This window comes from Periophthalmus magnuspinnatus, chromosome 13 (assembly GCF_009829125.3).
Source record: "Periophthalmus magnuspinnatus isolate fPerMag1 chromosome 13, fPerMag1.2.pri, whole genome shotgun sequence".
NCBI classification, from domain to species: Eukaryota; Metazoa; Chordata; class Actinopteri; order Gobiiformes; family Gobiidae; genus Periophthalmus; species Periophthalmus magnuspinnatus.
This window is the reverse complement of record NC_047138.1, coordinates 12,850,730-12,877,871: the sequence shown is the minus strand read 5'-3', so window position 1 is coordinate 12,877,871 and position 27,142 is coordinate 12,850,730. Positions and strand designations below refer to the sequence as shown.

The 27,142-nt window shown below is 38.1% G+C and overlaps 1 protein-coding gene across 6 annotated transcripts; it reads right to left on the bottom strand.

Moving 5' to 3' along the window:
* On the bottom strand, nucleotides 1-27,142 carry LOC117380025 (arf-GAP with Rho-GAP domain, ANK repeat and PH domain-containing protein 1-like). 6 transcript variants are annotated; one of them, XM_033976744.2, is made up of 33 exons: nucleotides 26,253-27,142; nucleotides 23,579-23,757; nucleotides 22,719-22,807; nucleotides 22,558-22,640; nucleotides 21,904-22,053; nucleotides 21,761-21,830; nucleotides 21,544-21,664; nucleotides 21,268-21,452; nucleotides 21,089-21,195; nucleotides 20,144-20,343; nucleotides 19,990-20,075; nucleotides 19,716-19,898; nucleotides 12,998-13,172; nucleotides 12,616-12,750; nucleotides 12,269-12,401; nucleotides 12,078-12,180; nucleotides 10,822-11,014; nucleotides 10,676-10,715; nucleotides 10,410-10,573; nucleotides 9,460-9,672; nucleotides 9,177-9,282; nucleotides 8,947-9,094; nucleotides 7,764-7,847; nucleotides 7,605-7,679; nucleotides 7,407-7,524; nucleotides 6,542-6,655; nucleotides 6,318-6,463; nucleotides 6,164-6,246; nucleotides 5,667-5,726; nucleotides 3,779-3,842; nucleotides 3,451-3,609; nucleotides 2,078-2,118; nucleotides 1,313-1,371 (listed from the first exon to the last, which is right to left on the bottom strand). In XM_033976744.2, exons 1-32 carry the CDS (start codon nucleotides 27,125-27,127, stop codon nucleotides 2,098-2,100), a joined length of 4,662 nt encoding a protein of 1,553 aa, XP_033832635.2. In that variant the 5' UTR covers nucleotides 27,128-27,142; the 3' UTR covers nucleotides 1,313-1,371; nucleotides 2,078-2,097. The 6 variants fall into 6 exon arrangements, with proteins under 6 accessions (XP_055081857.1, XP_033832635.2, XP_033832637.2 ...); XM_033976746.2 differs by having other exon boundaries at nucleotides 1,325-1,371; nucleotides 3,534-3,609; XM_055225882.1 differs by lacking the exon at nucleotides 2,078-2,118 and having other exon boundaries at nucleotides 1-1,371.

Sequence of the window (27,142 nt, the reverse complement as noted above, 5' to 3'; positions counted from 1 at the left end):
TTTTGTGATTTAATATATGTATTTGTATATACATTTTAGGTGAGGTTATAACAGCTATAAAACTATACAACAAAATGCAATCTGTACAGGTACTACTAAATGTGGGTACTACATCAAAAACTGGAAATATACACATGGATTTTAAACTTGACCCAATGAATTGTAAGTAGGCATCATGACGTCTCTACTACGATGCAATATGTCCGACCAGCCGCATCCAACGATAGCATGCTAAAATAAATAAGTGTCTTTACATATACCTATGAACAGTACAGCAATAACGTAACTAAAGGTTTTGATATGATACAAAAAGTTAATATTTTCATCAGTCGTGAACCATTGCTGTGTCGTGAACCATTGCTGTGTTTATCATGTTTTTGCAGCTATACATTTGCTTATATGATTTAAATAAAGCTATAAAACAATACACTATAAGTAACAGGGGTGAGAGGCAACAAAGACAGTCTAGTCCTATCAGAAGGGTAAATTATACAGAGCGGAGGACCATAGATACAGGATAAAATAAATCATTCAAAACATTACATTTGACGCAGGTTTGACTGAGCAAACACACCTTTAATAACTTTAATAGTCTGTATCACATCAAAGTGTTTCTTATTTGAGTTATAATAGCAGCATTTAAAACATTTGCTGTCAAAACTACTACTTTTGGTCATTTGGGCAAATTCAGCAGGAAGCTTGAGGGCCACAGTGTGGACACCCCTGATTTAGACTATACTAACCAAAACAGAGTAACTTAAAATACATCTACATATGGAACATCCTGTGCCTTCACTCTTTCTGGCTGTTTGGAGAGAGTTGTGACACTTTCCACCTTTACATGGAAATGCAAATCTTTAGTCAAAAATGATTCTGCTAATAGTCCTTGTGAGTAACACATAATCATCCTTCAATAGCACCAAGCCTTTGCCTGAATACACCAACACTGCAAAAAAAAAAATAAAAAATTGTCTTGCTGCCTCCATGTCATCACCTGGGCTCATCACAGCACATTTCAGAAGAGAGTTAAACAGACATCAACATATACAAACACTTTTTTAATACTTAATAATACATTAGCCAGTAAATGGTTTGTGAAAAGTAAATCTAAAATGTCCTTCATGCATCTATAAACGATGCAACACAGATGAGACTAAGCCCAAAGTTCAGCTGAGCGAAGGCTGCTGTTTGAGCTGTTTAGTAACTGTGACTGTAGTCCATGAAGCTACTGTACAAAGATACCCCACGGTTGGTGCTTTAAGTGATAAAAAGTCTAAGGATGTGTTTAGTTCCGGGTCCAGACTTTTCAATGGGTCTCCAGTTTTCTTACGGCTGTAGCGTGTGGTGAGGGGAGCCGTGACTTCTTCCATCCTGTGAAGAAAACACACAAAGCTCAATGATGGTGGGTGGAGGATCGATCTTTCACAGTGGACCAGCTGTAGAGAAGTCAGCATGGCTCTTCCACTCCCAACTCCAAAAGACAATTTCACAGCAGTTTCAAACTCAATAGAAAGGTCACACTTCAAATGTCTATCTCAACTACAAATGTACAGAGCCATGGCAATCATATGAGACAAGAGGATGGAGTGGACGATGGATTTTTCAGCCATGGTAGAAATTGTGGACCAGCTAATAATGGGAACGGTTACTTTATTAAATCAGGCAATAAGGCTAGAACAACAAACAACAGCTAGATGTGACAGAAAGCTATAGAATTTCTTAGACATTGGCATTAAACTTATGCATCTCTCTCTCTAAGGTAAATGGCCAGGGTTTTATATATAGCGCTTTTCCCCCTTCAAGGCACTCAAAGCACTTTACATCAAGGCTAAGTGTTAAGGTTAAGTGTGTTGCCCAAGGACACGACAACAGCCTTCATCTGTGAGAGCACCAATCATGTTTATGTCAAGAGTGGGATTCGAACTGCCACCCTTCGGAGCAGTGAACAAACGCTTTACAAACTGAGCTACTGTTGCCACTATATGGAGACAAGCGACACCACCAGGGAAAAGTTACAAGTCAGATTTGTGGAGTGATGACTATATGTAATAAAAAAATTTACTTTTCGGAATCTTACCTTTTAAAGCAGTTATTCCACTACCGGACATCTCTAAAAATCTGAAAGTTAAGAACAGATTAAGACAGAAGCAGACAGAAATGCACATAGAAAAAACAAGTACAATTCCACATGCGGCGTGTTCAAAACTCAGACAGATACGGAGTGGTCTGTTCCAGTGGCATTAACGTTCAGTCTTGTCTGCCATCATTGCATTCACCTTGAGAACCATAAACAGAGTCACTCAGCCATCTCATCTGTTTCCCTCTGTCTCACATACACAGGAATAGGTGTACTCTTGTTTATATGAACTGTCAGAGTGTCAGACACAAACAACCCCACACTTTGACACACTCGGCTAGTGTTCCATAGATTCTCTCTTTCACTGGCCGGTTGAAACTGGACATAAATATGCAGTGAACCAGACCACTCACTCACACAGACGGCAGCATCAAATATAGGCTCCAGCACAGCACCGCCACCAAAGTAATCACACCTTCACAAAAATGTTATGTGCCAAGAGGCTGGGAATCAATACAAACTATCTGCAAGGCCACAACAAACTGCCCCCGACTTTTCCACACGGTTGATGGGAAAGGCAACACAGGAGGGAATGCTTAAGTGCTGCCGGAGACTTGAAAAACATAATAAGAGCTATGTGATTGCAAGACGGAGCGGGAGACAACTACATCATCATACTATGGACATTTGGTCCCAGAGCACCCAGACTTGCAGCAGAGTGATTTATTTTGGATGACTGCACACAATTTTGAGATGAAAATAAGAAAGAATTGATGGAAAAATAGTAGTGCAGGTAAAGACTGACTTTGCAAGGCTAGATAATATGCAGCCAATCATTAGGTTACTCAAATTCAGACTTTTAAGTTGAAAGATGCATCCTAAGAGTAAAACTGTATATACTTTTATAAATACTTTTATTTTTACTTTTTAGTTGGTTGGTTCAAAAATCTGTGTTGAAGCCCCTTAGCATGTAATGTGTATTTGTAACCCAGACAACATATTGTGTTATAATTAGTAATACACTGAGATATGTTGAAGTAAATATTAGTTTAGAATTCAATCAGAATTAAATTATATGAAATCACAAAACAGAGAGACTGCACAGGCACTACACAGGCCTAAATATACCATGTCCAACATTTTCAAAACCCGCTACATTTTAATTCATGTCCAAATACAAGGATTTTTGAGAGGATATGCGAGTTATTACATGGAGTTGAAATTGTGGCGCTAATGTACAAATGAGTCCACATTAGCCTTTGACAGACAAATGCAGAGGGCATGTGCCACCTGTTCAGTCTCTCAGCACAGCCGGCAGCTCCACTCGGAGCGGCCTGCTTCCCCTTGATTAGCCCCTGTGATTGTTGACTCACACCAAGCGGGTCTTGGCTGAAAGCTGCGACACTGTTCCGCATCTCGTTTTCACTGCCACGCAGTGGAATCAGTGACACGTTACCATGGTGCATGTCCGGCAGCGCGCGGCTCACCCGCGTGTGCTTCTGTCCCTCCTCAGGCCACATGTCTCCCTCACACTGTAATGAGACAGGCACAGACAGCAGGGGTCATACATGACAAATAAGAGACATAGCAGGTAGAGACCCCCGCAGGGCACTCCTGCTATGAACCCATTAATGTATGCTTTGTGAAGCATAAACCATAGCATTTATGCTATATACAAGAACGTATGTGGACAAAACTTACCTGTATACTTAGGAAACTAGCCAACCATTCCCTCAGATCTGACTGAGTTTCACAGCACACATACCTGCACATAAACAACAAAACATAAACAACAAAACAGGGGTTTGCAGGAGAAAAGTGGGCATTAATATTGCAGAATTTTTCTCATGGGCCCAATGGAGAGTGCAAATCCTGATTGAAACATGGGAGAGGAAGACCTTTATCATTTTTAAGGTCTGGGCTCATGAAGGCACCCTCTGTGTCTGCTTGTCTTTGTGCATATTTTATAACACTTGTAGAGCCCTGTGAGTCATCAGCTATGCTGTGATGCTGAACAAACAGGCTATATTTACACAATTATTAGTGTGATGAACACACATTGAGATTAAACAATTACGCAACACTCACTAGAGAGACAACAAAACATCAATAAATACAAAACAATACATAACACGTCATGCTCCACTAACAGGATTGAGTCTGGTGTATGGCACATGTACCTACATCTCACATTCTCCTCACAACTCTCCAGTTCATTTGGACCCACACAGCTCATTATGTTGTAGGGCAAAATTGGCATAAATAGAGAGCATTCAGTCACATTAGCCCAGCTCATCTACAATCAGACTTTAATTACAGATTCTACAGAGTGTCAATGCTACAAAAATAAAATCTGTCCATCATTACTGGAGTCCACTTGCCTTGATCAGCGTGAAGTTAACTCATGTGATTCCAAGTATTTAAGTGGACAGTGTTAGTGTTTCGATATTAGTTTTAGTATCTGTCATTTTCTTGACAACTCCAACCCCTACTCATCCCATAAGTTTACTTTTCTTACTTCTAACAACTTACCTGCAGCAGATGTTAGCCCTGATTTTCATCATAAAAAGCACCTCCCCAAAGCATCTTTTGCTCCCACTTTCCTCTCTTTTTATCTATCCTCCAGACTTTCCCTCCTCCCTCCTGCTTTCTTCCTCTCAGGTGTGTTTTGGAGCTGTGAGGGACATTGTGATGAAGCATAACCAAGAGATGATATACCGCCTGCAGTGTGACGAGAACAGCACTGCCACCGCTCCAGCACTGAGGCACACTACGGTTGACAGTGGAAAGGCGACTAGAAACACAACCCCAAATGTGCAGACGATATACATACACACGCACACATTCACACATAAAATACTGTTAATGGACTTTAGATTTGCCAAAAAGAAAGAAAAAAAAGTATCATATCCAGTGCCAACAATTGAGTTTACAGTGGTTTACAGGTGGTGTTTGGTTGTAGATTCTCTTACATAATAATAAAACAATAATATAATGCACTGAATTTATGTTGTGCCTTTCAAAATCCTCAAAGTGCTCTCCACAGCTGCTATTGAATAGACTGACAGAAGCAAGGCTGCCAATCTGTGCCATGTGCCACCAATCACCACCACACACACTCCACAGATAGAGGAAAGATGGGTGACGTGTCTTGCCCAATGATAGAACAACAGTGCACTGAGCTGGGATTTGTGAGATTGGCTATAGAGTTAGACTATTCTACAGCTGCCATACCTATACATACATTCCTTTAAACCCAGGGACAGTCAATACTAGTATGTACTATATGACAGATACTGACTTTAAACTTGCTGTAAAACTGTTATGATTATCCACAATGTCTATATATGTGTTGTTGCTCCTGGGTCAATACTGTTATGAAGCTGAATTGGCTCATTTACTCGTTAAAAGCTAAACACAAGGGAAATGAAAAATCACATTAGCAAATTATGATTGGACAGCCCTCTTGTGCACAGTGACACGAGATTAACGCAAATGGACCTATAATAGCAATCCCATTTCCTCCTGCATATGGATAAACATTTCAATGTCTGCTGCTGACTGCAAAAGTTCATAAAGAGGCACTCACCACTGCTGTTTTTCATGCTTGTCTTGTTTTTTACTTTCACAAACCAGTGTGAGCCCCCAACTGCAACGGAGAGGAAAAAAAACATTATTTTTCATGTCAGTTATTAAGTCTAGATGATAGACTTTTGGTCTAACGGTGCCATCTAGTGGACACAATTATAGTAACCACGAGATGATAGGAGCTGACATTGCTATGGGATACTTTAAAAAATATATTTACATAATATTAAATGTGCTCTAGAGTTGGGTGTTTAATCAAATTAGAATCAGGGCTGAGATACATTCATTTGTAATCGTCAGTGATCAGCTTGGGTATTTTTAATTGAGAGGCCAACAGACAAGTTTGATGCCATACAGAGGAAATTCTAAGAAAAACAGTAACATCTCCATAGAAACCAGAAATTACATAATTCATCTTTAACCTGTATTTAAAAGGTCAGAGGAACATTGAGGCACATGAATTATTGATCTTTGCATTGTCCACTTGCTTGACCTTACCAAGTAGCTGGACGAAGTTTCTTCTTAATTCCCAGGTACACCATAAGATTTTTGACGGGCCACTCATTTTCTGGTCGGTTGCTCTGTCAGGGAAACAGCCAGTATTAGTGGTAGTATCACAACATCTGCAATATACAGTGTTGATCAATATTACCGTGACTTCCTTGTACATCCTGAGAGAGGTGGCTGTGAGAGTGAAATATTTTTCATGGAACCCTGAAGAGAAGAGTCCAAGCCCTGGAATGTTCCTCCCATCCCTAAACTTCATCTTGCCGTGTTTGGAGACATCTGGTTTACTGGCTAAAGATCAGAATAATAATCTGAAAATCTTGAATACTGAACTTGTTCCAAATACTTGCAACTAGCATTTGTGTTTACCCAAATAGGACAGCATTGCCTCCATGCCCAGGTGTTTCTTGATGAGTAGTTTGGAGTCCGTGCCAAAGGAGTGAAGAATGGGTAAAACACGCTCCCTATAGTGTAGAGGGCGTTCTGCCAAAGAACAAAAACATATTTCAAGGAATTACAATGTTTGTTTTGCATTTTATCTGTGACAAGGTGACTACATAAATATACACCGAATATTCAATAGCTTGAAAAATGTTGCCTGGCATCTTTTGGATAATATTATGTTTGCAACTGTATTATTAACTGTTTCCATTACTCCATCAGACATCATTATCATAAACAAACAGACAGCATTCCCCTAAAATTCCACTGTTCGTTTCATAAGGGATGGGAAAGTGCCATATCAGAGGAGCTTTACCGGCAGCTGACAGGACACCTCTAGCCTTCCCGCAGAGGAACCAGATGGCCCACATAGCAGGCCTCAAACATGAGCTCACAGCCCCAGTGCTCGAAAGGACAAGCTAACCTCGCAGTTTGGGTGTCTTATCAGCTCACATGTCTCTTCAAAATCTCAACAAACAATGACCATGTATGTTATGTTCTTTGAAATGTTTATGTTGATGATGCGAGTTTTTAGTTCAAATTTGAATGTTCTAATAAAGTACATCTACATTAATTATGTGAAAAAGAGAAAAACAATATACTATGCTGATTTAGCAGAAGGGGATACAACAATTTCAAGATATACAGAGGCCATCAATTGTTATGTTATTCCATAGGAGGAAAGTATTCATGTCTATATTTTGATGTAGTTTTACAAGATACAATAAATGTAAATAGTTAGTGTTAGTGATCCAACAAATACAGGTTCTTTACTTATTAACTTATGTCTCACCCATTTCCTCTTTTTCATTGATCTCCCAGCAGCTCCAGTAATCCTTGTCCTTAGCGGGGATTTTCCGTATATCTAAAACTTCCCAGGTCAGTTCTGCTGCTGTCATCGAGCCAGGGATCTGACAAAACAATAATATTACATTAAGATGACTTCTGTTCATTCTCGTTCTTTCTTGATGCCTTCACACTGGTACAATACCTTGACATGATGCTCTGTGAGACTCTTTTCCTCAAGATACACTGTACAGATGATGTGTCCTCCTTGAGTGTTAGCCTGATATAAGCAAAGTCAAAATGTATAAACAATGACAAAACATTCAAATATAAACAGTATTTTATAGCGACTCTTTGTACTTACTGTAAACTTGTTATTCAATGTTTCCCGAAGCCGAATAATCACCTCAATTTCCTGTAGCTGTTTTGCTAGCTGTGTCTGATTTACCTGCAAACACGAATAATTATTTAGTATAGTGCTATAATTACTGTAAGTCACTGTTTACAATCCCCGATTGTGTAGTTTAGAGCTATTCATTGTCATTGTGATGTATAGACCTCCAAATATCTCAAAGCCGCGTGCACACACACACACACACACGCACACACACCCACACACACACACACTACAAAATCCTACTCTTGGGTGGTCCTAAACAAAAAACATCATCATCTGATATTTTGAACTCAAGATGGAAATCCCTAACAGTAAGTACTCTGATCTTTTCATCAAAACACTGTAGAAATCCAAATGTGCAGAAATAGCAGCAGGAGTTAAAAAGTTCTCTTTATGAGGTTGTTTACAGGATGTATAGTGCCAATAAACTGAAACCCTCCAGGCCACTTTAAGTGCTAGTCATAACAAAACAAAAAAGAATAATCTGGTTGGATAAGGGCACGCATCCTTAAATCTTTGTTGAAACACCTGTTGATATGATTACAGCCCTCAGTATTTACAGTCTAATAACATGGATTATCTCAATTTGGGAATATTTAACATTTCTTCTTTCCAAACATCGAAAAAAAAATCATTATCTTGTTATCATATATTTTCCTGTCTTTTTTTCTTGTTGCCTGTATACTCGTCTCTCAGGTTATATGTTTTTAAAGTGGAACTAAACACTAAATCCATTTGTTGCTACTAAACTGTATATGGTGTTTTAATATTTAATAATTCCTAGTCATTTTTGGTAATTATAGTGCAAACTAGGTCAATTTGCAGCTTTCTGGTAAAAATGCCTAAATGAAAGTGTGTGCCATCTTCAGTGCCCTCTGTAATTTGCAGTAGTTGGTGACATCACACAGAACTGCCCTGATTACAAACACCTGGCTGCAGGGGTGGAGTTGTGGAGTGTGGATACCGGTTAGACCAATCACACTGTTCCTTATACCCTGAAATCCCATCCCTCCTTCCTCATCACTCTTTTCTTTAGTCCTCTAGGTACAGCCCAAGTTAGCGCCTCTATTTTAAATGTGGTTATGGGCAGAGTGTAGGTGCTTAGTCCCACTTTAAGATGGATATTCTGGCTGTTACCTTCGACTCTTACCTCAAAGATGGTTGTGTAGTGTTCTATTAGGTCCTCAATCACTTGGCCTGCAGTGTAGTCTTTTCCATCAGTCTGAAAAAGTGTGGGGCCAAACACTATGGCCAAGTTATGGATGTTCATCTGGTTGATATGTGCATGACACTGAACACTGTAAAAAAATAATAATAATAACAGTAATTATTTTTATATACAAATGCCATGAACAAAATACGCATGTGTCCATTTCTTACCAATACAGGTGGTTTATAAGTGCTTCTAGAGTGGCCTTATTGACATGTGGAAGCTTGTCTAGCAACTGCTGATACTGAGAGATTTTGGCATCTTTGTCCTGAATGACTGAATGAGGATAAGAGGAACTTAAAGGGAAGGTATGACAAAAACTCAACCACGTTTAAACTAACTTAAGGTGGAAGTTGAAAAGAAATGATGGAAAAATCAGATTTGAAATAGAAAAACAAACATAAATGATTGTTCATTTTTTTGTCTCAAATGTAGTTAGCATAATAATCTTACTAGATGTCTGGAGCCAGTTTGGACCTTCCTCTTGTGTGAACAGCCCTTCCTCCAGTTCCCTAAAGAATCGCTTGAGAGTGTTGGAGACATCGTCCACCACGTTGTTTTCTTCCTTCAGACAAATGCTGCGCGCGTCTGATCGGAATTTATCTAGGAGTGCTTTGACCCGAGAGTTCACCCCGCTCTTTCGATAGATGCCCTCAGATGTCAGGCCTGTACAAATACAAAGTACACAGGAATTACAGATAAAGTACATATTACATTCCCTACAAGTTACTAATTATTAAAAGTGCACTATGTAACTTTTATAACAACAGATCATCTCCATAGATATATTATAGCATGTTCCTCAGAATAGTTTTACAATATTTCTAAGAAAAACATGGAAAAAGATGGCTTATTAGTGTAAGCAGTGTCACCTCTCCATAGATCTAATCTGTATCTTGTTCTGGGGACATCATCTACTTGTCATCATGGAGATAGACATGTTTATTCCAGGCACATCTATTCCAGACTCAAAACGGTTCTGTTTAGCTGTGCATATGACTGAAAGGTTTTTATTCTGCACTCTTCTCTTAATGTTAATTTTGTGATGATTTGTTTGTATTGTGATTTTAATAATGTCTTTGTTACTCTATAAAACACTTTGAATTACTTGTGTACAAATTGCTATACAAATAAACTTGCCTTGTCTTGCCTTATTGCCATAATAGTGCACCTTTAATTAAGAGACACACAAATAAACGAAACATCACATAAACTATTCAAGCATTACAAAGGTCATTTAGATAAAGGAGACCAAATGTTGTTTAGACACTGGACTATAAAACATCGAAAATGTTCAGACCTCCAGCCTATAATTTGTGGTCATGATGTATACCAAATGACTTGCTCCAAAATACAGTTTCATTTGATAAAAACACACTGATCAAGATAAAAAAGTATATCACCATATTGTGTGATGAAGCCGATGCAGCTGTGCACTATGACGGGAATGTCTGTCTCTGTGAGTTGCTGTTCGCTCAAGGTGTCTGCTCCACTCTGTGCTGCGGTTGTAATGGCCTCACACCAGCCAGCAAAGTCCAGCTTCCTCTCACCTTCAATGTACAGGGTCCTGAGAAAACAATGAAAACGTTTGATAATACTTTTGCCTCTGTTTTTTTTTTTTTTTTTTTAATTAAACACTATTAACATATTGAAAGTACTGGTTCTTTACCTGCCCTTTTCCACCAGAACTAGTACATCTGACTGTGTTGCTGTGACAGAATGAATAACATTTATATTAACAGATGTCCATAAATATGTACTGAATGAAGAGCACATGTAGCTTTTATACATACGAATGATTTATGATTTACTCACATAGTTCAGTTAGTTTGCGCAGATTTATTTCCTCCATGTGGCCCTTCTCCATGTGCGCGTGCAAAGTTGAGCCCTCCAACGCAAACCAACCCACTTTGGAAGTTTCCAGATTCAAGCCACCTTTACACCGCAGCCTCCCGATTCGGACAAAATCCAGTCGTAGTAGAGACTCTGCACTGGCTGGAATAATGCTCTAAGGAAGAAGATGCCAACATTAAAAACTGAACATTGAAAAACTGAATTCACTTGAACTAAGACTTATTAAAATTAAAAGTTCTGATACTATGGTAATTCACAGTGTATATAAAACATACATTTATATTTTTATTGATACACAAATATTTTCTTGTTTTTTTTTCTTGTTGTCTGTAGTTCCACTTCAAAAACATATAATCTGAGAGGAAAGAGGATAAACACTAAATCCACTCTTTTTTTGCTACAAAATTGTGTATGTGGTGTTTTAATAGAATAATCTTCTGTTTCGTTTAGTTTATTGTTTTATTTTAACAGGTACCATGTGCAAATATATTAATCTCATAAAAGAAGATGCTTTACACCAGATTTAGCTAAAGCTAGTTTCCATCTGTAGTCTCCGGGCAGGTGACAAACAATTAAAGTACATCTGTTACAGCACATACTGTTCCAAGTAATTTTTGGCAATTGTGGTGCAAACTAGGTAAATTTGCAACTTTCTTGTCAAAAATGCCAAAATCTAAGTGTGTGCTGTCTTCAGTGGCTTCTGTAATTTCCGGTAGTTGGTAACATAATATAGAACTGCCTTGATTACAGCTAGGTGTTGCTGGTTGCAAACACTTGACTGCAGTGGCAAAGTTTGAGTGTGGATACCTGTTAGACCAATCACACTGTTCCTTATACTTCTAAACCCTGCCCTTCTTCCCCTCTCACTCTTTTCTTTAGTCCAGGTACAGCCCAAGTTAGTGTATCTATTTGGAAAGTGGTTGTGGGCAGAGTGTAGGTGCTTAGTGCCACTTTAAGATGGATGATAGATTCTGAATACAGTGATTTGGAGTTGGTTTTACTATAGATGTCTTCCTCAAACAACCCTTTCCATTTGGGCTCAAATTCAAAATACATTGGGCTGTAACTCATTAATGTCAACATGCAGAAGAAGCTGAACATATCATACTGTTTATCCAAACCCTAAGAAATGTTTCCTCCAACACACACTGTCATTTTCATTTTTCTCTACAGACCTAAAAGCACATTGGCCTTATCGGAGTGTCTCTAAATCACACCTTTGCAATGGACTTGATCCATTCCTTGTGGCTGTCAGGATCGTCTGTGCCAAACAAATACAGACGCTCTGCTTCTGTGTACAGTTCAAATGTATGGTTATACCTGTACAGAAGAAAAGATATTTATGCATTATGTATTATTATTAGTAAAAAAGTATCGGGTAAATATATAAATGTGTGATGACGTTTACCCATGACTGATTGTGCCAACTGACAAACACACAATCTCTGAGGCCTTTAGAGATCCGTTGGGGTTTGAGTTCTTGTCACTTTCATAATAACTGAAGGTTCCGTCATTTAAAGTACACCAGCGCCGGCTAAACTCTAGATGAAATTAAAATACAAATGCATACAGTGTGCATAAATACATGAAATAATGACTTCCTGAGTCACTAAAGCAAGTAAGAGGTAAAGAACTCAAAAGTTGGTAACTATCTCAGGTAATTTGATATGATAAAAAAAACTTGTTCTATAATATAATTAATATAGTTTTTTAGTTTTTTTTCATTGTTATACCATATAAACAAATCAAACAAACCTTCTTTTGCTTTGCGATCTGTCACTGCTCGAGTCATTGACGCGGTCTTGAACAGAAAACCATTAAGGCAAACAGTGGATGGGGCCGAGTACGGCATTGTGTCAGTGATGTCGCCTACTTCTGATCGGGGCAATTCTGTGAAAACAACAGAAGGACAATGAACCCAGCAGACTAAAATCAAAATGCCCACTGCATTTACCAGAGATGCGTTTTTATCTAGAATGATATAATATAATGTTCTGAAATGAAACTTATCCATACCATCACGGGTCACTTTTGTACACCAAATAAAAACAAATGAATTCAAAGTGAACTAGTTTGCATTTTTTTGTCAGTATTTTAACATCTTAATTCATCTCATTTATCACAATATAAGACCTACCTGTGTTGAGATTGTGGCTTATGAGCTCTGCTTGTAGAGGCTGTGAACTTGCTTGAGCCAGTGTCAGTGGGGATGGACATTCGGGAACACCAGTGGAACAGTTAACATCCGCCCCGCAGAAGATCAGGCGTAACGTCTCCAGGACATCACTGCCCTGCACGTTAATGCACAACGCCTGGAGAGGGGAGAAAAACATGAGTTAAATTGGCAAGGCAAGCATTCAATCCAATGCACTGTGACTGATAACTGTAATAAAAACAAACAAAAGGGGCAAGGCAAGTTTATTTGTATAGTGCAATTCATACGCAAAATAATTCAAAGTGCTTTATAGAATAAGACATTAAAATCACAATGCCAACAAATCAATAATCATCATAAAATCAACACTAAAAGAGAAGAGTGCAAAAAAAAGTATTTATTTTTTTTCTCTTCTTTCCAAACTTTACACCCTTTCCTTCTTATTTTTTTTGTTTCCTTTGTTTGTTTTATTACTTACCTGCCCATACACACATGCACACACGCACACACACCAGTGCACCCCCCCCCCCCCCACACACACACACACACACTTATATTCCCATATCCAAAGAACAGATGCAATTCTTATTCTCTCGTCACCCCCTCTTTCCCTCAAGTAAAAATGTTTAATCTCTTTTATTGTTTGTGTTGTCTCTAATATCACAGCTAAAAAAGAGAGAAGAGTGCAGAATAAAAAAAACATTTTACTTTCTAAAGCAATAACTTAAATTAAGAAGAGGATGTAAAAGAAAAAAATAAAAGTAAAAAATTTCGCACTACACTATAGCTTGTGGGGGCCTTGCCTAAATTCACTGGACTGCACGGTTATCAGAACAAAAGATTTGCACAATAAATATACCACCTGGGGAATAGGTAAGAGTGATCCTTAAACGATACCAGAAAAAAAAACAAGCAAGTATCCAGTGTACACTTTTCTTTTACAGTGGTTCCCTTTCTGCTCTCTTTTCCAACAGAATTAGTCACTTATTAGTAGATAGTCACAATAGACAGAGCATGTCCCACATTTTTAAAAGGGCAGGGGAAGTATGTGGCAAATGCTGCAATCTGCGTGAATTTTGAACTTATGTTTGTTTGAAATGCACTATTTTGTGTAGTAGAAGAAGCCTAAGCAAAACCATATACAGCAGTGGTGGAACAATTCTATTATTTAAGCAAAACTACAGATACTAGAGCAAAGAAATACTCAAGTAAAAGTATCACATGAGAAAATCTACTTATGTAAAAGTATTAAAATACCTGTTTAAAAATGTATTTAAAGAATAAAGCGTAAATGTTTTTCATGCAGATTTTGAGGTCTTGAAGCTTCAAATGTAGTGATTTTGACACAGATTTATGCTGAATTAGTTTTTGTTTATATATTTTTGTTTACTCAAATTATGAACATGTTAAAAAATAAACCCTCAGCCTTTTCAGCAGGTCTCACACAATAATAAAAAATACTTTTACTTTTCAGTCCTGTTCAAAAATGTAGTGGAGTAGAAAGCACATATACCTGCTTTCAAATGTACTGAAGTAAAAGTAAAAAATATCCACTTTAAAATGTACTTAAGTAAAGTACAAACACCTAAAATTATACTCTATACTTTACTCCTTTTACTTTGTTATGCCCCACTTCTGATATATAGACAAACTATTACCCAGGTTAGAAATGCAACAGTGGAAATATCAGATTTGAGAAAGTAGGGACAGGGACCACGTCAGAGACAGAATAATGAATGCATTCTAGTGACTCTTGTCCTGCTGACCGGACCTTAGCGTCATGTGATGCTCTGTCAGCTTTTTGTATGTGTGAGACATTCGAGGACAAACTCAAGTGATTCTTCCTGTGTCTATGTCAATGAATGCACTGTGGGACGTTTGGAGAGCTTCTTTTGCATCAGAGCAGAATGCTAATGAGATTTTGAAGAAGAAATTAAACAGATCCTAACAATGAGGAGAAAACACTGGATCCCATAAAAAGTATATTATCAAACTTAATTTCATAGATTGTTTTGGTCCAATAAGAAAGAAATCTTCGATATATAGTACTGACATTTTCCTAAGCTCATTCATTCGTATGTGACGTTCCAAGTTTGTTCTCTGTTTACACATCAGATGCACAGACAGTGACTTATAATGGAAGACAGATGTATTTCAAAACTGCATAAAATTCATACTTAACTGCAAATGAGTGGGCCTTGCAATAAATGTAAAAACATCAATATGAACATAGGCAAACATCAGTTATCAGCTACTACAGTGTTACAAATATTGCATGATCCCTAACTCAGACTTTAGCCATATTATTAAAAGAACAAGGAAGTGGGCTGGGAGGAGTGGAAATATGTTGTGATGGGAAAAGAAGGATGCAATGTTTTTACAGCTGAAGATCTCAAGTTGGCCACAGAAACCGCACACGACTCCGCTCTCAGACTCGGCACTTTGTTAAAACCAATAAGCTCCTTTGGATCTGATTGGGAAATTCCACAGCAGCATGTCACCCATATAGACAGCCCCTCCTCTTTTTAATCACCACTGAGCCTTAAAACACACATGCACACACATATACACTCACACACACACACACACAAGCAAATCAGTAAACATAGATCTAAAATTTCGCAACAATTCAAAGACACTCCCTCTTTCATAAGCATATAGCATGAGGACACCATAAAAGTACTACAAAGGAGCTAAAAGGGGTTCATGTCTAACTGTATTTATGTAACTGTCGTATGAATCACATATGTTGGTGGTTATAGATGAGGTTTTACTGATTGGAACTGGAGTTGGAGCTTACAGTAACTATGAGTAAGTACTACTACGAAAGGCACTGGTTTTATGCTGCAATGACCCAGTAAGCCTCTGCAGATCAAGGACTAATATTTCATCCAGTAATATGTATAGGAAGTACATCAATACAAAATAATTATTTGGGTCATTTTTTTGGGTGAAATGAATCTACAATTCGTGCTATCACAATATAAAAAATTTCCAATTCAATTTTGATACTAAGGACTCAATATGGACTTCGATACCACAATCATCATAAAACCAGTAGTAGTTTTTAAAAATATTACTACCTGGTGTTGTAAGGGTTGTGATATTTTCATTTACTGGATACATTGGTGCCACTAATACACTTTAATAATCTGGTAATAAACATTTATAATCACACCTGCTCCTGTTTTAATGTTTTAATTGGACCTATGTAATTATTTGTTTTGTTTGTTTTGTTCCTTATTTTAACGGTGCTCAAGAAAAAGAGTCTGGTACGCTCACTGGTCGCTCCCTGTAGAAATAATGATACATGAATTTAAAATTATTCAAGAAACGTCCAAATTTGTCCTATTTATGGGATGCTTTATGTTATCTATATCAATTAAGTTTCTAGTTTTTGATACTGCTTTTACTATCAATTATTATTTTGGGGAAAAAAAAAAAATGACAACATGTTTTAGTAGATTAAAGTCATCTCTGTTACCATATCAAATCAGGGAAAAACTTCCTTTTAAAAACAATAGATTCATTTAGTATCAGTATCAGTATCATAAATAAAAAACAGGAAATTCTCTTAAAAGTTAAAATCAATTTCAGGAAAATTGTGAAAAATATAAGTATTTATATTACTATCTACAATTTTTTTGTTCCAAGCAATCCCCCAGCACCATTTACACAGCATTAGAAGTAATAAAAACCTTTATTGCACTTTTGACCCAAGTGAATGCAGCGTAAAGACAAAACATATCAAGGCCATCAGATAAACAGCACTGACTGCACTAATCAAAGCAAACGGAAAATAAGCGAGGAGGATGTTTCAGTGTCTGAACAACTCGCTCTGACATCTGTAGCTAGTGAGAGGGGCAGTAAAGACCAATCCCACTTGTGCATATGTGAGCGAAGGGGGAATTCAAGAATCTCAACCAACTTCCCCAGAGAGCAAGCGAAAGATTTTATCGGGGTGTGTCAAAAAAAAAAATCTGAGTATTCCATCTGGCATCTGCAACCCTATAGAACAGGAAAAGGACGAAAGACAAACAGGAGAAGGGAAAATATTGAGAAAAGAAGATGAAAGGCGTTACAATTATGGTCGTTTGATTGTGCAGTGGAAATGTCCAAACAGTGCGCACAAATGGGCTGTTCCACTTAGGCCATTTAAACATCAACCGAAGACCCACCCACGTTTATACGCACACAAGTCCATATATTAGATCCAGATGAGGGAAAGGTTGTTCCATTATTACCTCACCCAGACCACTTTACAAAGATGGGGGTGAAACTACACAGAGGAGGAGGACAAGGAAGTAAGTAAAATTTCAAAATGGATCTTGGAGATGGCTTTAAATAGTTGGGTTTAAATAGTTTGGGAAGAATTTTGCTGGGAAGTGGTTAGAAAGAGACTGAATTGATGTGAATGAATTTTCAATTATGACAACTATAAAGACATAAAAACAAACATATAAAAAGGTTTAACAGCTTCAGTATATTTGCAACCGGTATGAACCAATATGAACAAACCCCCTTGATTTGGGGGATTTTCGTGGAGATATTCTGAAATTTGAACATAATAAATCTTCTATAAAAAGTCAACTGTAGCTTAAACAGTTTACCTGATGTATGGTCATGATAGATTTATGGCAGCTTGCGATTCCTGTAATGTGACAATACAAATAATTGACTTTATGAGTTTATGACACGATTGCTGCTCAAAGTCAATCAATGTACCCAGTTAGCAAATGATTATACAAATTGGGAGTGATTCTTGAATGTCTCCCCCCATTCTTCACCCCTATTTACGTAATTTGAACAAGGTTTTCATTGTACTGTGATACAAAGTTCTAAGAGTCAGTTTGAATGGGGACTAGGGTAGGTGGGTGGAAAGGAGGAGACATAACAAAACAATACTGCCCGTTGAGTAAGGTGACCCTCTAACCCTAAACGCATGGACACACACAGTGATTGCTACCGGGAAGTGCTGAAATTACTTGCAGATAGCCACCAGACTTCCTACACATATCTGCATCCATATTCATCTGATATAACTCAGCCCACTTGCAAGTATAAAACACACAGAAGCTTTATATTGGAAACCTCAACAACACAACACCCATTGTAGAAATAGCTGCAGCCCTCTCAACCAAAGTGGCACACATTCCACTGTAGCTTGCACTAAAAGCTTTTTCTAAAACACATTCTCAAAACTACATTCTTCACTGAGATCCAGTCTAACAACTTCCATTTCCAAGTAAAACCACCACCCCACCACTCACCTGTAGAGTTCAGTTTGATCAAATTCACACTCGTGCTCAAATGTCAGTTGTCAAAGTTGCGGAACGCCAGTGCAAACAGGATCTATAAACCAGTCGAGCAAAAAGTACAGACAGAAACTAGAGATCAGCTCCCGTTCACAGTGGCAGCCAAACAATGAGAAGAACAGCAGAGGGAGAGAAGGAGGAGAGCGGAGGTGGAGTCAAGCACATTCCAGCTCACTGTGAGTAGTGATGTCACAGCCAGAAAAAATGCAAAAACAAAGAGAAAGAAAGACCTAAACAAAAGTAAAGAAAAGACTGGCTTACCTGAGAGAAGCATTGTAAAATAACCAAATAGGCTACTATCAGTGAGCAATGCCACTCACTTACATACAGGCTGAGGGATACTACATATTACTGTGTGTTTTTTTCACAGTGAATGAAAACACACTGCATTCTACAGACACACCCAAGACAAAAGAGCAAGCCAAGGGTTATTCAATCTGGAAAGTTAGGTTTTAAACAAAATGACTGGAAAATACTACACACTGGCTATGTTTATGTGCATACAGAAATCAGATTATTATTAGATTTCTGGAGTTGTCAGATTATGAAAATTAAAATCCAAAAGCTGATGTGGGTAATTGTATTTCTTCCTGATCATGGTATGGCTCATCAGATTACTCATCTCTGATATTGCTGTTTACATGCCATTTTAATAACAGAGAACTTCAGAAATCTAATAATAATCAGATTTTAAGTGTGCATGTGTGCTACTGTTTATCTACACAGAACAAATTAAACTGGGTCTTTCAGTGGAATGAATGGAAGAGTTGGGTTATCTCAGTTCGGTGCATCTCAAACACTGTGAATCACCAGCCGACAGGAATAAAGGAAGAAAAAAGCTTCTGGTTTAGTGTTAAATGTGATTCACACAGAGCCTTGCGTTTATGAGCAGCCCTTATTGTCTGAGGTAAACTGGGTTAAGCTGCTAATGAGTGACCCAGCTGGATCTAAAACACTCACAACTCACCACACACTCCAGCTCAGCATGGCTACAATTACCACAGTTTCCTAAGGGCACAGTTCTTTCAAATGTTTGTCTTCACTTTCTCCAGTATCAGTGGTGTTTTTAAGAATCCAGTTAAAAGCAGAAAATCATGTTTCTGTGCAGTATCATGAAAAACAAAGAAACTATGTAAACACTTCAAATAAAGCTAAACATAACTGACATCCAGGACAGCGAGTCTATTTTCTAAAATCCTATGAAAATCATTGGACCTCAAATACTTTAATGTGGTCAGTATTCAAAACTCTGCAAACCTTCAACAAGACAACAACCCAAAATTCCATCACAAAATCATGCCACTCTTCTTCCAACCCAAAAATAAAAATAGAATGCATTATGTCACATTTAGCTTTATTGTATAATGGTTAGTAACTCTACTTACATTGTTCAGCTCTTTCTGATTTCCAAACAGTTGGTGGTACTTCCTGTATTTTCCCTGGCGATATTTGTTTGTGATGTAGCGTCTGCGGTCTTCAGTGCAGCTGGACGGTGTCAAAGCTTCACTCGGAGGAACGTTACCAGCCCAAAAACTGTTGACTCGTTCATTGCCCATCAAAAGAAATACCTGCAAGAATGAATGCAAATAATGCATGCTACATATACTGTACTGTACACAACATAATCTTGTATTTAACTTTCATTGTAAGTATACATACCTGAATTAGTTCATCTGTCCACACCTTCTTGTCCATCTTCAGACTCCGTACTTTAGAAATACTCGGACCCAAACCACGATGCTCTCCTGAAATAATTGTATGTATTTAAATTGTGTGTAAAATGTATCTAACAATCATCAACAGTGGAACTAACCTGCACACCGTTTACAGACCACCACACACAAATTTATAGCTGCCCATTCTGGCTTGGGGGCTCCACAGTCCGCACAGCAGCTGTTAGTAGGCTCCGCCCAGATCCGCTCTGCCACTTCGCTATTGGACAATGCTTCATCTATGGCATTATGCATCGCCTCAACCCACTGGTCCTTCAGCTGCTCTGACTCTGCAATGAAGCTGCAAAAAACAAATTCCAATAGTACATCTTAATAAAATCTAAAAATAGGAAGGTTTGTGTCTGCTTTGGACCTACTAAATACAAACTGGACAACTAAAGATACACCACTGGCAAACACTTGTAATTTACATGCTATGACTTGCAGCTTGTTTTATCCATAGGTCTCAAAGTGATGAAAGAATTTGCACTGTGGCCATAGTAACTAACAACTGTAAAAATCTATATTTTGAATTAACTATGGCCTTAAAGTGGGAATAAACCTCTAAACTCAGCCCCCACAACCACATTTCAAATAGAGATGACAAAATGGGCAGTGCCATTGGACTAAAGAAGAGAGTGAGAGAGCAAGAGGGATGGGGTTTAGTGGTATAAGGAACAGTGTGGTCTAACAGGTATCTATACTTCAAACTCGGCCCCTGCAGCCAGGTGTTTGCAGTTTCAAGTAGTTGGTGACATCACGAAAGATTGCCCTGATTACATGCAAGGCTGATTACAAAGGCCACTGAAGGCAACATAAATAGTCTCCCCAGATTTATCTATCTAGTTTGCACTAAAGATACCAAGAAATGACTAGGAACAGTAGATGATTCTATGAAAACACCACATACACAGCTTGGTGGCTGCTAGTGTTTAGTTCTACTTTAAGATGTCGCCTATAAACAGGAAGTTGAAACCCATAAGCCCTTGCTGACTACTACTAGGAGAATATTATAGAGTGAGTCACACGGTGAAGATGCATTTTACCAGAAAGTACGATAAGGTGTAGTGAGATCAAATGCACGCTGATCAGTAACTTTCACATTGCCAACATTCATATCAATAGTGGTGATGCCTACACCAATACGGTAGTCCTGAAATATAAAAACAAGGAGATAAGTTTGTTTATTTTTCTTGCAAATACATAAAAAGAAACTGGTCCTTACCTCCATATTCTTGTAGAGAAAGACCTTATCTAAAGCAACCACAGTGTAAAGCCTGGAGCGTATTCCTCTTAGCCCCAAATACCCATGAAAATCAGGAGCCAAAGGAGAACCGGGGGTGATGGTGTTGCGGTACTGGCGCCCTCCAGTGCAATCCTTTAAAAGTGCCACCCACTCGTCTCTCTCAGCTAATACAAGATTAAATGCATTATAAAAGTGTACAAAATATAACTAGATACATACATATTTTTCTTCCATAAGCACATATTACATACATACCTTCACTTTCAGCCCTGAAGATAAAAGTTCTATTGTTTGTTACCACCTCAAACTTCAGTTCTCCAACACTTGATACACTAGTGATGAATGCTGTTGAAATTAGCCCTTTAGAATAGATAGCCTTTAAAAACAAAAACATTTACTGACAAATCCAGTTCTTTCATCATTCGACCTTGAGGTAATATCTGTCAAATTATGTAGAGAGAGATTGTATTACCTTTTCATTGTCAAAATATCTCAGGTAGTCAGTGTCTAGCTTTACCCATCTCCTCTGGTAATAAAGTGCTCTGTGGACAAAATATAATGAGTTCAAAAATTGCAATAGCTAGTGAGACTATTCAAATTCAATTGGATACGTACCCTTGTGGTGGGTTCTTGTCTAGCCAGCCCACCTTAATGATGGCTGATTCCTGAGTACTGTCGTCCCGAGAGGAGGAGGGTAACTGGCCTCTGTTTGGGGGTAGGTAGATACTTCCTTGTGGACTGTGGCCCTCTGACCACATGGATGAACTTATACACAAACAACAAAGGACATAGTTGAATACTTTAAATAGGAGTAATATTTAGTTAGTAAACAACAATATGCAAGTATTTATACTGATGAACTGCGGGCAATTGTCAATAACCACCAGACAAACAAAAAATCAGTTACTTGTTTGTAATGTCAGAGTTTGATACTACAATGGCAGCATATGAAACCTCATATAATTAGAAAATGGCTAACTAATTATCTGCAATTGTAAAATATAAGTAGGGTTTTCTGCAAGTTATTATCACAAACCTAGTTTAAGTCCAGGTTTAAGTTTGTATGTTTTTGATTTTGACTTTTTAAAACATGTTGGTATCTGTGTTGTTGTAAAGTGCTATACAAATAATTGGTAATTGACTGAATATTTAGAATAAGCAATTTGAGCATGGGCAGAATTTACAAGCTACTCTATATTCCAGCCACTGTGGATTTGGACAATAACCTTAAGATCAGTTTTTCTGTTTTTGTTTTGATGTGTGACTCACTCATCATCGTCCAATAGCTCATCGTCGCTGCACAAAGCACTGTAGCGCATCTTTGCCTGATTGGCCATTTGCAGGGATCTGTCCTATTGAAAGACAGAGTAATAAAGGTTGACAACTAATAAAAAAGAGGTACGGTATTGGTTTGTTGTGGACAGTCTTACTCTGAGTGGCATGTTCACCTGTTGGGCACCAGTGTAAAACAGATCTGGGTCTTCGTATTCATCTGAGTTGTCGTCAATCGAATCTAATCCTGAAAAATACAAAACTCAAAGGTCACTAAAGACAGAAATTTTTTTTATCATTTGCAAAGATATAAAAATCTCACAGCCACTGTCAACCAAACACTTGTGCAGTAAAAGTGCAATGAGTGGTTAGCAGTTTGGTCATTTATAGATAATTTCACACTCATTTACATTTATAAATCAAAAATGTATTTCCTTAAATTTCAGCAGTGTGACTATGACTCAGTGTCAAATGCAAACATTTTTTTCAGATTGAGTTAATAACACTGAATATAATCACAGGGCATGACTTCATGCTGCTATATTTGGTTAACTGTTAATGTCATGTTGCAACTTTAGGCCTCACTCATGTGTTTGTCAGAACTGTTGCTATAAATGTTTAAGATTACATAAGACCAAAAATGAGTTGAACATTTTAGAAATTTAGAAATTTGAACAAATGAGAAAACTGTACACAAAAACTAGTAATAAGAGTCATTTTGAGGTTAATTCAATGGTTCTATTATTTAAACTAAATAACAAAGCAACCATTTAATTAGAATTGCCAAACAAAAACTTATCACCAGACAGTAAGTGATAAAAAGGACAAAAATTTTACCTTTCCTGAAGTTTTAGAACAGTCTTTATTTATATCAGAATAGTTATTATAGAAACTACTCTTACTTTTGTTAAGAATTACATTGTCTGAAAATAATCTGTTACTATATTAAACTTATAGTATCATGACCCTACCATCTATATGTTTATTCATATCTGCTGCAGGCCAAATTTGTACTCACTGGTTTCCCTCTGCGGTGGTGGGGCTCTCCTCGCTGGTGGGGCGGGTGCCTTCTCGAGCTGAGTTGGTTGTTGTATTTGCTGTAAGTTATCTTGACTTCTCGATAACGTGATTCGAGGTGGGACCAGCGGTATTTGGTCCTGTTCCATGTCATCAGGAGGTTTGATAGTAGGTGGCAGACTGTCAGACAGAGATGGAGAGGTTAAAACATCAGTGCTAGGTAGATAAGGGCAAACACTGTCAGTCTCCATGTTAACGTTTGAGCGAGTAAAAATCCAAAGCAGACGGCTAATTCTGTACATCCTTGGGTACTTGAAAGTGTCCTTAAAATTCACATTACTGCCAGTTCAGCTTGTCCAGTTGAATAAGGTTTAGTCTTAGAGTGTGTACGACTTGCAGCAGCACTGGTCTCTTCCTGATTCTTGAGTTTTCTGTCACTGCCTATGTTATGAGCAGCACGTTTAAACCTGCCTATCTCGTAAAGAAAGCCCTGCAACCCCTGCATACCTTTGGATTCTCTCTAAAAGCACATTGACGTACAGTGGTTAAGTATATGGTAAGCAGACGTTAGCTTTAGCATTTTTAGCTGCTAGTCCACCCGCTTCTACTGACTGGTTTGCTAGAGGGATTCAGCAGCAACAGCATAACATTGTAAGAAAGAAATGTAAATAAGATATGGGTAGGCTACTGCTTTTCCTCTTCCTATGTTGCATTTCAAACTATTTATTTTTCCTGTTTAATGAAACCTCGATAGCTTCCATTGACCAAACACACACTTAAAAAACATGCAATTACCTACTACTCATTCGATGGTACGATGCCAATTTGCAGTATGGTCTTATAACTGCAGTGTATTTTAGTGTATTTTTCTCATCAATAATCTGTAATCAAATCAGATTCAGTAAAAATGTGACCAAGCTGCTGGGAAATTCAAATATGGCCACACAGAACTCATGTCTTCCCTTATACTATTGTGAAAGTTCCTCTTACCCTCGGCTTATGTGCCTTTGTGTGTTATTTTTTATGATTTGCATACAATCCTTTTCAAAAGTAAGAGCAGTAAACATATGTGTGTGCTATAAAAACATATCAACGTTATAGTTCACTGCCAATAAAAGATAGCTTGTAATACTATTCACTACTGACAATAAGTTATGTCCCCTACACACAGTTGACATACGAATAGGTCATGTCTATAATGGAATAGCAAGTATAAAAGTGTTTGTTTTTTGTTTTTTTTAATGATGTAAAGTCTATACACAAACCAGCCCCACAATGACAGGAAACTAACCTGACAGAGTTCCTGCTTTTACACAGAGGAAGAGTGTTCATAGCTGCAGCATGCTAAATTTAACCATAAATGCAATACGAATGCACTTATACTGTACACAAAGAGACTCTGGATACAATAGACCTCTAAAAGCATTTGTAAAACAACTAAAACAGTAAAAAGTACACATATTAAAGCACATGATTTTATCCAATAATGGAAAGATAAATGAATCCTCGTGCTATTAAAGAAGATTTAAAGAGCTTAAAGTAGCTTACGTCTGAATCTTTTTCACATCTAGACTAAAATCTAACAAAGTATTTACACACTGCATGTAACTACAAAGCACCGTGCCAAACACAGACCTAATAATAATTCTACGAGGGAACTACCCAAGCCAATGAGTATGTAAGGTTATATTAACGCTCTGGCAGCCAACTATGTTTTTAATTAAACAATAACAATAAACACTTCCTTGTTTGAACTATGCCACAGTGAAAAAGTGATGACCAACATAAAAATACAAAGACACGAGAAGTAGTGCTGAGTCAGTCAATAGATTAGAAGCCATAAAATTATTTATAAATGTTACCTGCTCTGGCATATTCACAAGCAATGCTCCGTTCATAGTGAGGCAACAAGATTTCAGTAGCACACAAAGCCACGATACTAACAAGGACGAAAAGATAAGGAAACAGGCAGCTAACCAGAAGATGGGAGGAGACAAAAAAACCCGGGTCAGGACTTTTCACATATTACTTGGAGTTAGTTGAGTAAAGTGAGTTCCTTTTAGCCAACCACTTTCAGTGTTGCCCCTGTATTTCTTCACTCAGCCATGCCAGTTTTCTCCATTCATTGTAAGTTCCTCATACTTACTCACATATATGCATATATTATTTTAAACTATTTGCTGATTAAGGCCTGCAACAAAAATTTCAAATCTCTAGAGACTGCAATAAGTAACATTTTTCTTTGCAACAACAAAAAAATCTTCTCATATTATGTATAAAACTTGATAACTCTCAACCCCAATATGTTTTGAAAGGCATGAGATAAGTTTAGCAGGGAACTGAATCCTATTAAAACTACCTACAACAACCTATTAAATTACAAACCTAATTGTAATGAAAGAAAATCACCTTAATATTTACAATCAAACTATTTCAGAGCCTGTAGACACAATACATCTGGATATCTTTAAATGTAATTCACCACTTTGACCAGTTGATGGTAGTGTTGCAAAGTAGGTCGACCTGTTAATGAAGGACCGCTCACTTTCTGTAAACAAAACTATGTCAGAATGAGGCAGCTACACAGCAATCAGTACCTATAATTTATGTTAGTATTACCATCCAAACAAAATGTATATTATTTTGCAACATAAAATGATCGGAAACAAGTTTACCTATGACGTTTAGGAGATGCAGAGATCCTCTGGAGCCGGGGAGGGGGGCCTTTGGGTGCTGGTCCAGTTTTGGGAGGCAGAGGTGGGGCAAATGTGTCTTCACTAGGGGAGGGGATGGGTGACACAGGTGAGCTCCTCTTTTTCCCATCATTATTAGAGTTTGCAAAGTCTTTCAGTGGAGATGGCAGACTCCGAGGCAGAGTTTGGCATATGGAGGTGGTGGGCTGAGAAAGTTGGGCAAATGGTTGGTCCGATGTATGGGTAGGGCTTCTGGATGATCTCGGAGGTCTGCTGGGTAGCCCTGGCATCGTTTGCTGTTTGTCTCTACGCAGAGAGATTGGGGGTGGAGTTTCAGGGGAGGTGAACAGTTGTGGGGGGCAGTTGGGGGTACTTCGCGGCGGGACAGGGGGCAGCGTGACCTCAGTTGAAGTCATCTCTGAATCTACTGGAGCTACAGGAGCAACCGGGCGATACTTTGTCCTTTGTTTTGGCACCGGGCGTTCACTTTTGCCATCTTCCTTCAATAAACTTTGCTGTAAAAGTGACTCTCTCTCTGGAACTTGCCTCTGCCTGGGTGTGGGTTTATCCATGATCTCATCTCCTCGTCTTTCTCTTTTCTCCTCCACAAATGTGAAGTGAGGGTCTTGCTGCAGAGATGATGTCGTGTCACAGAGCATAATAGTTTTATTAAGGCTGGATAGGATGCGCCGCTGGTGTCCTGGCAGGTTGATGCCCATCTGCTCCAGGCGCTCTTGTGTCAGGGTGCGACATTCTTGTAGTGTTGTCAGTCCGGCACTGAGAAAAACCTCCTTGTACTGCTCAAGGCGGAGCATGTTCAACCAGTCTGGCAGAGATATACAGGAATCAGACGTCATGTTGGGTAAGTTACA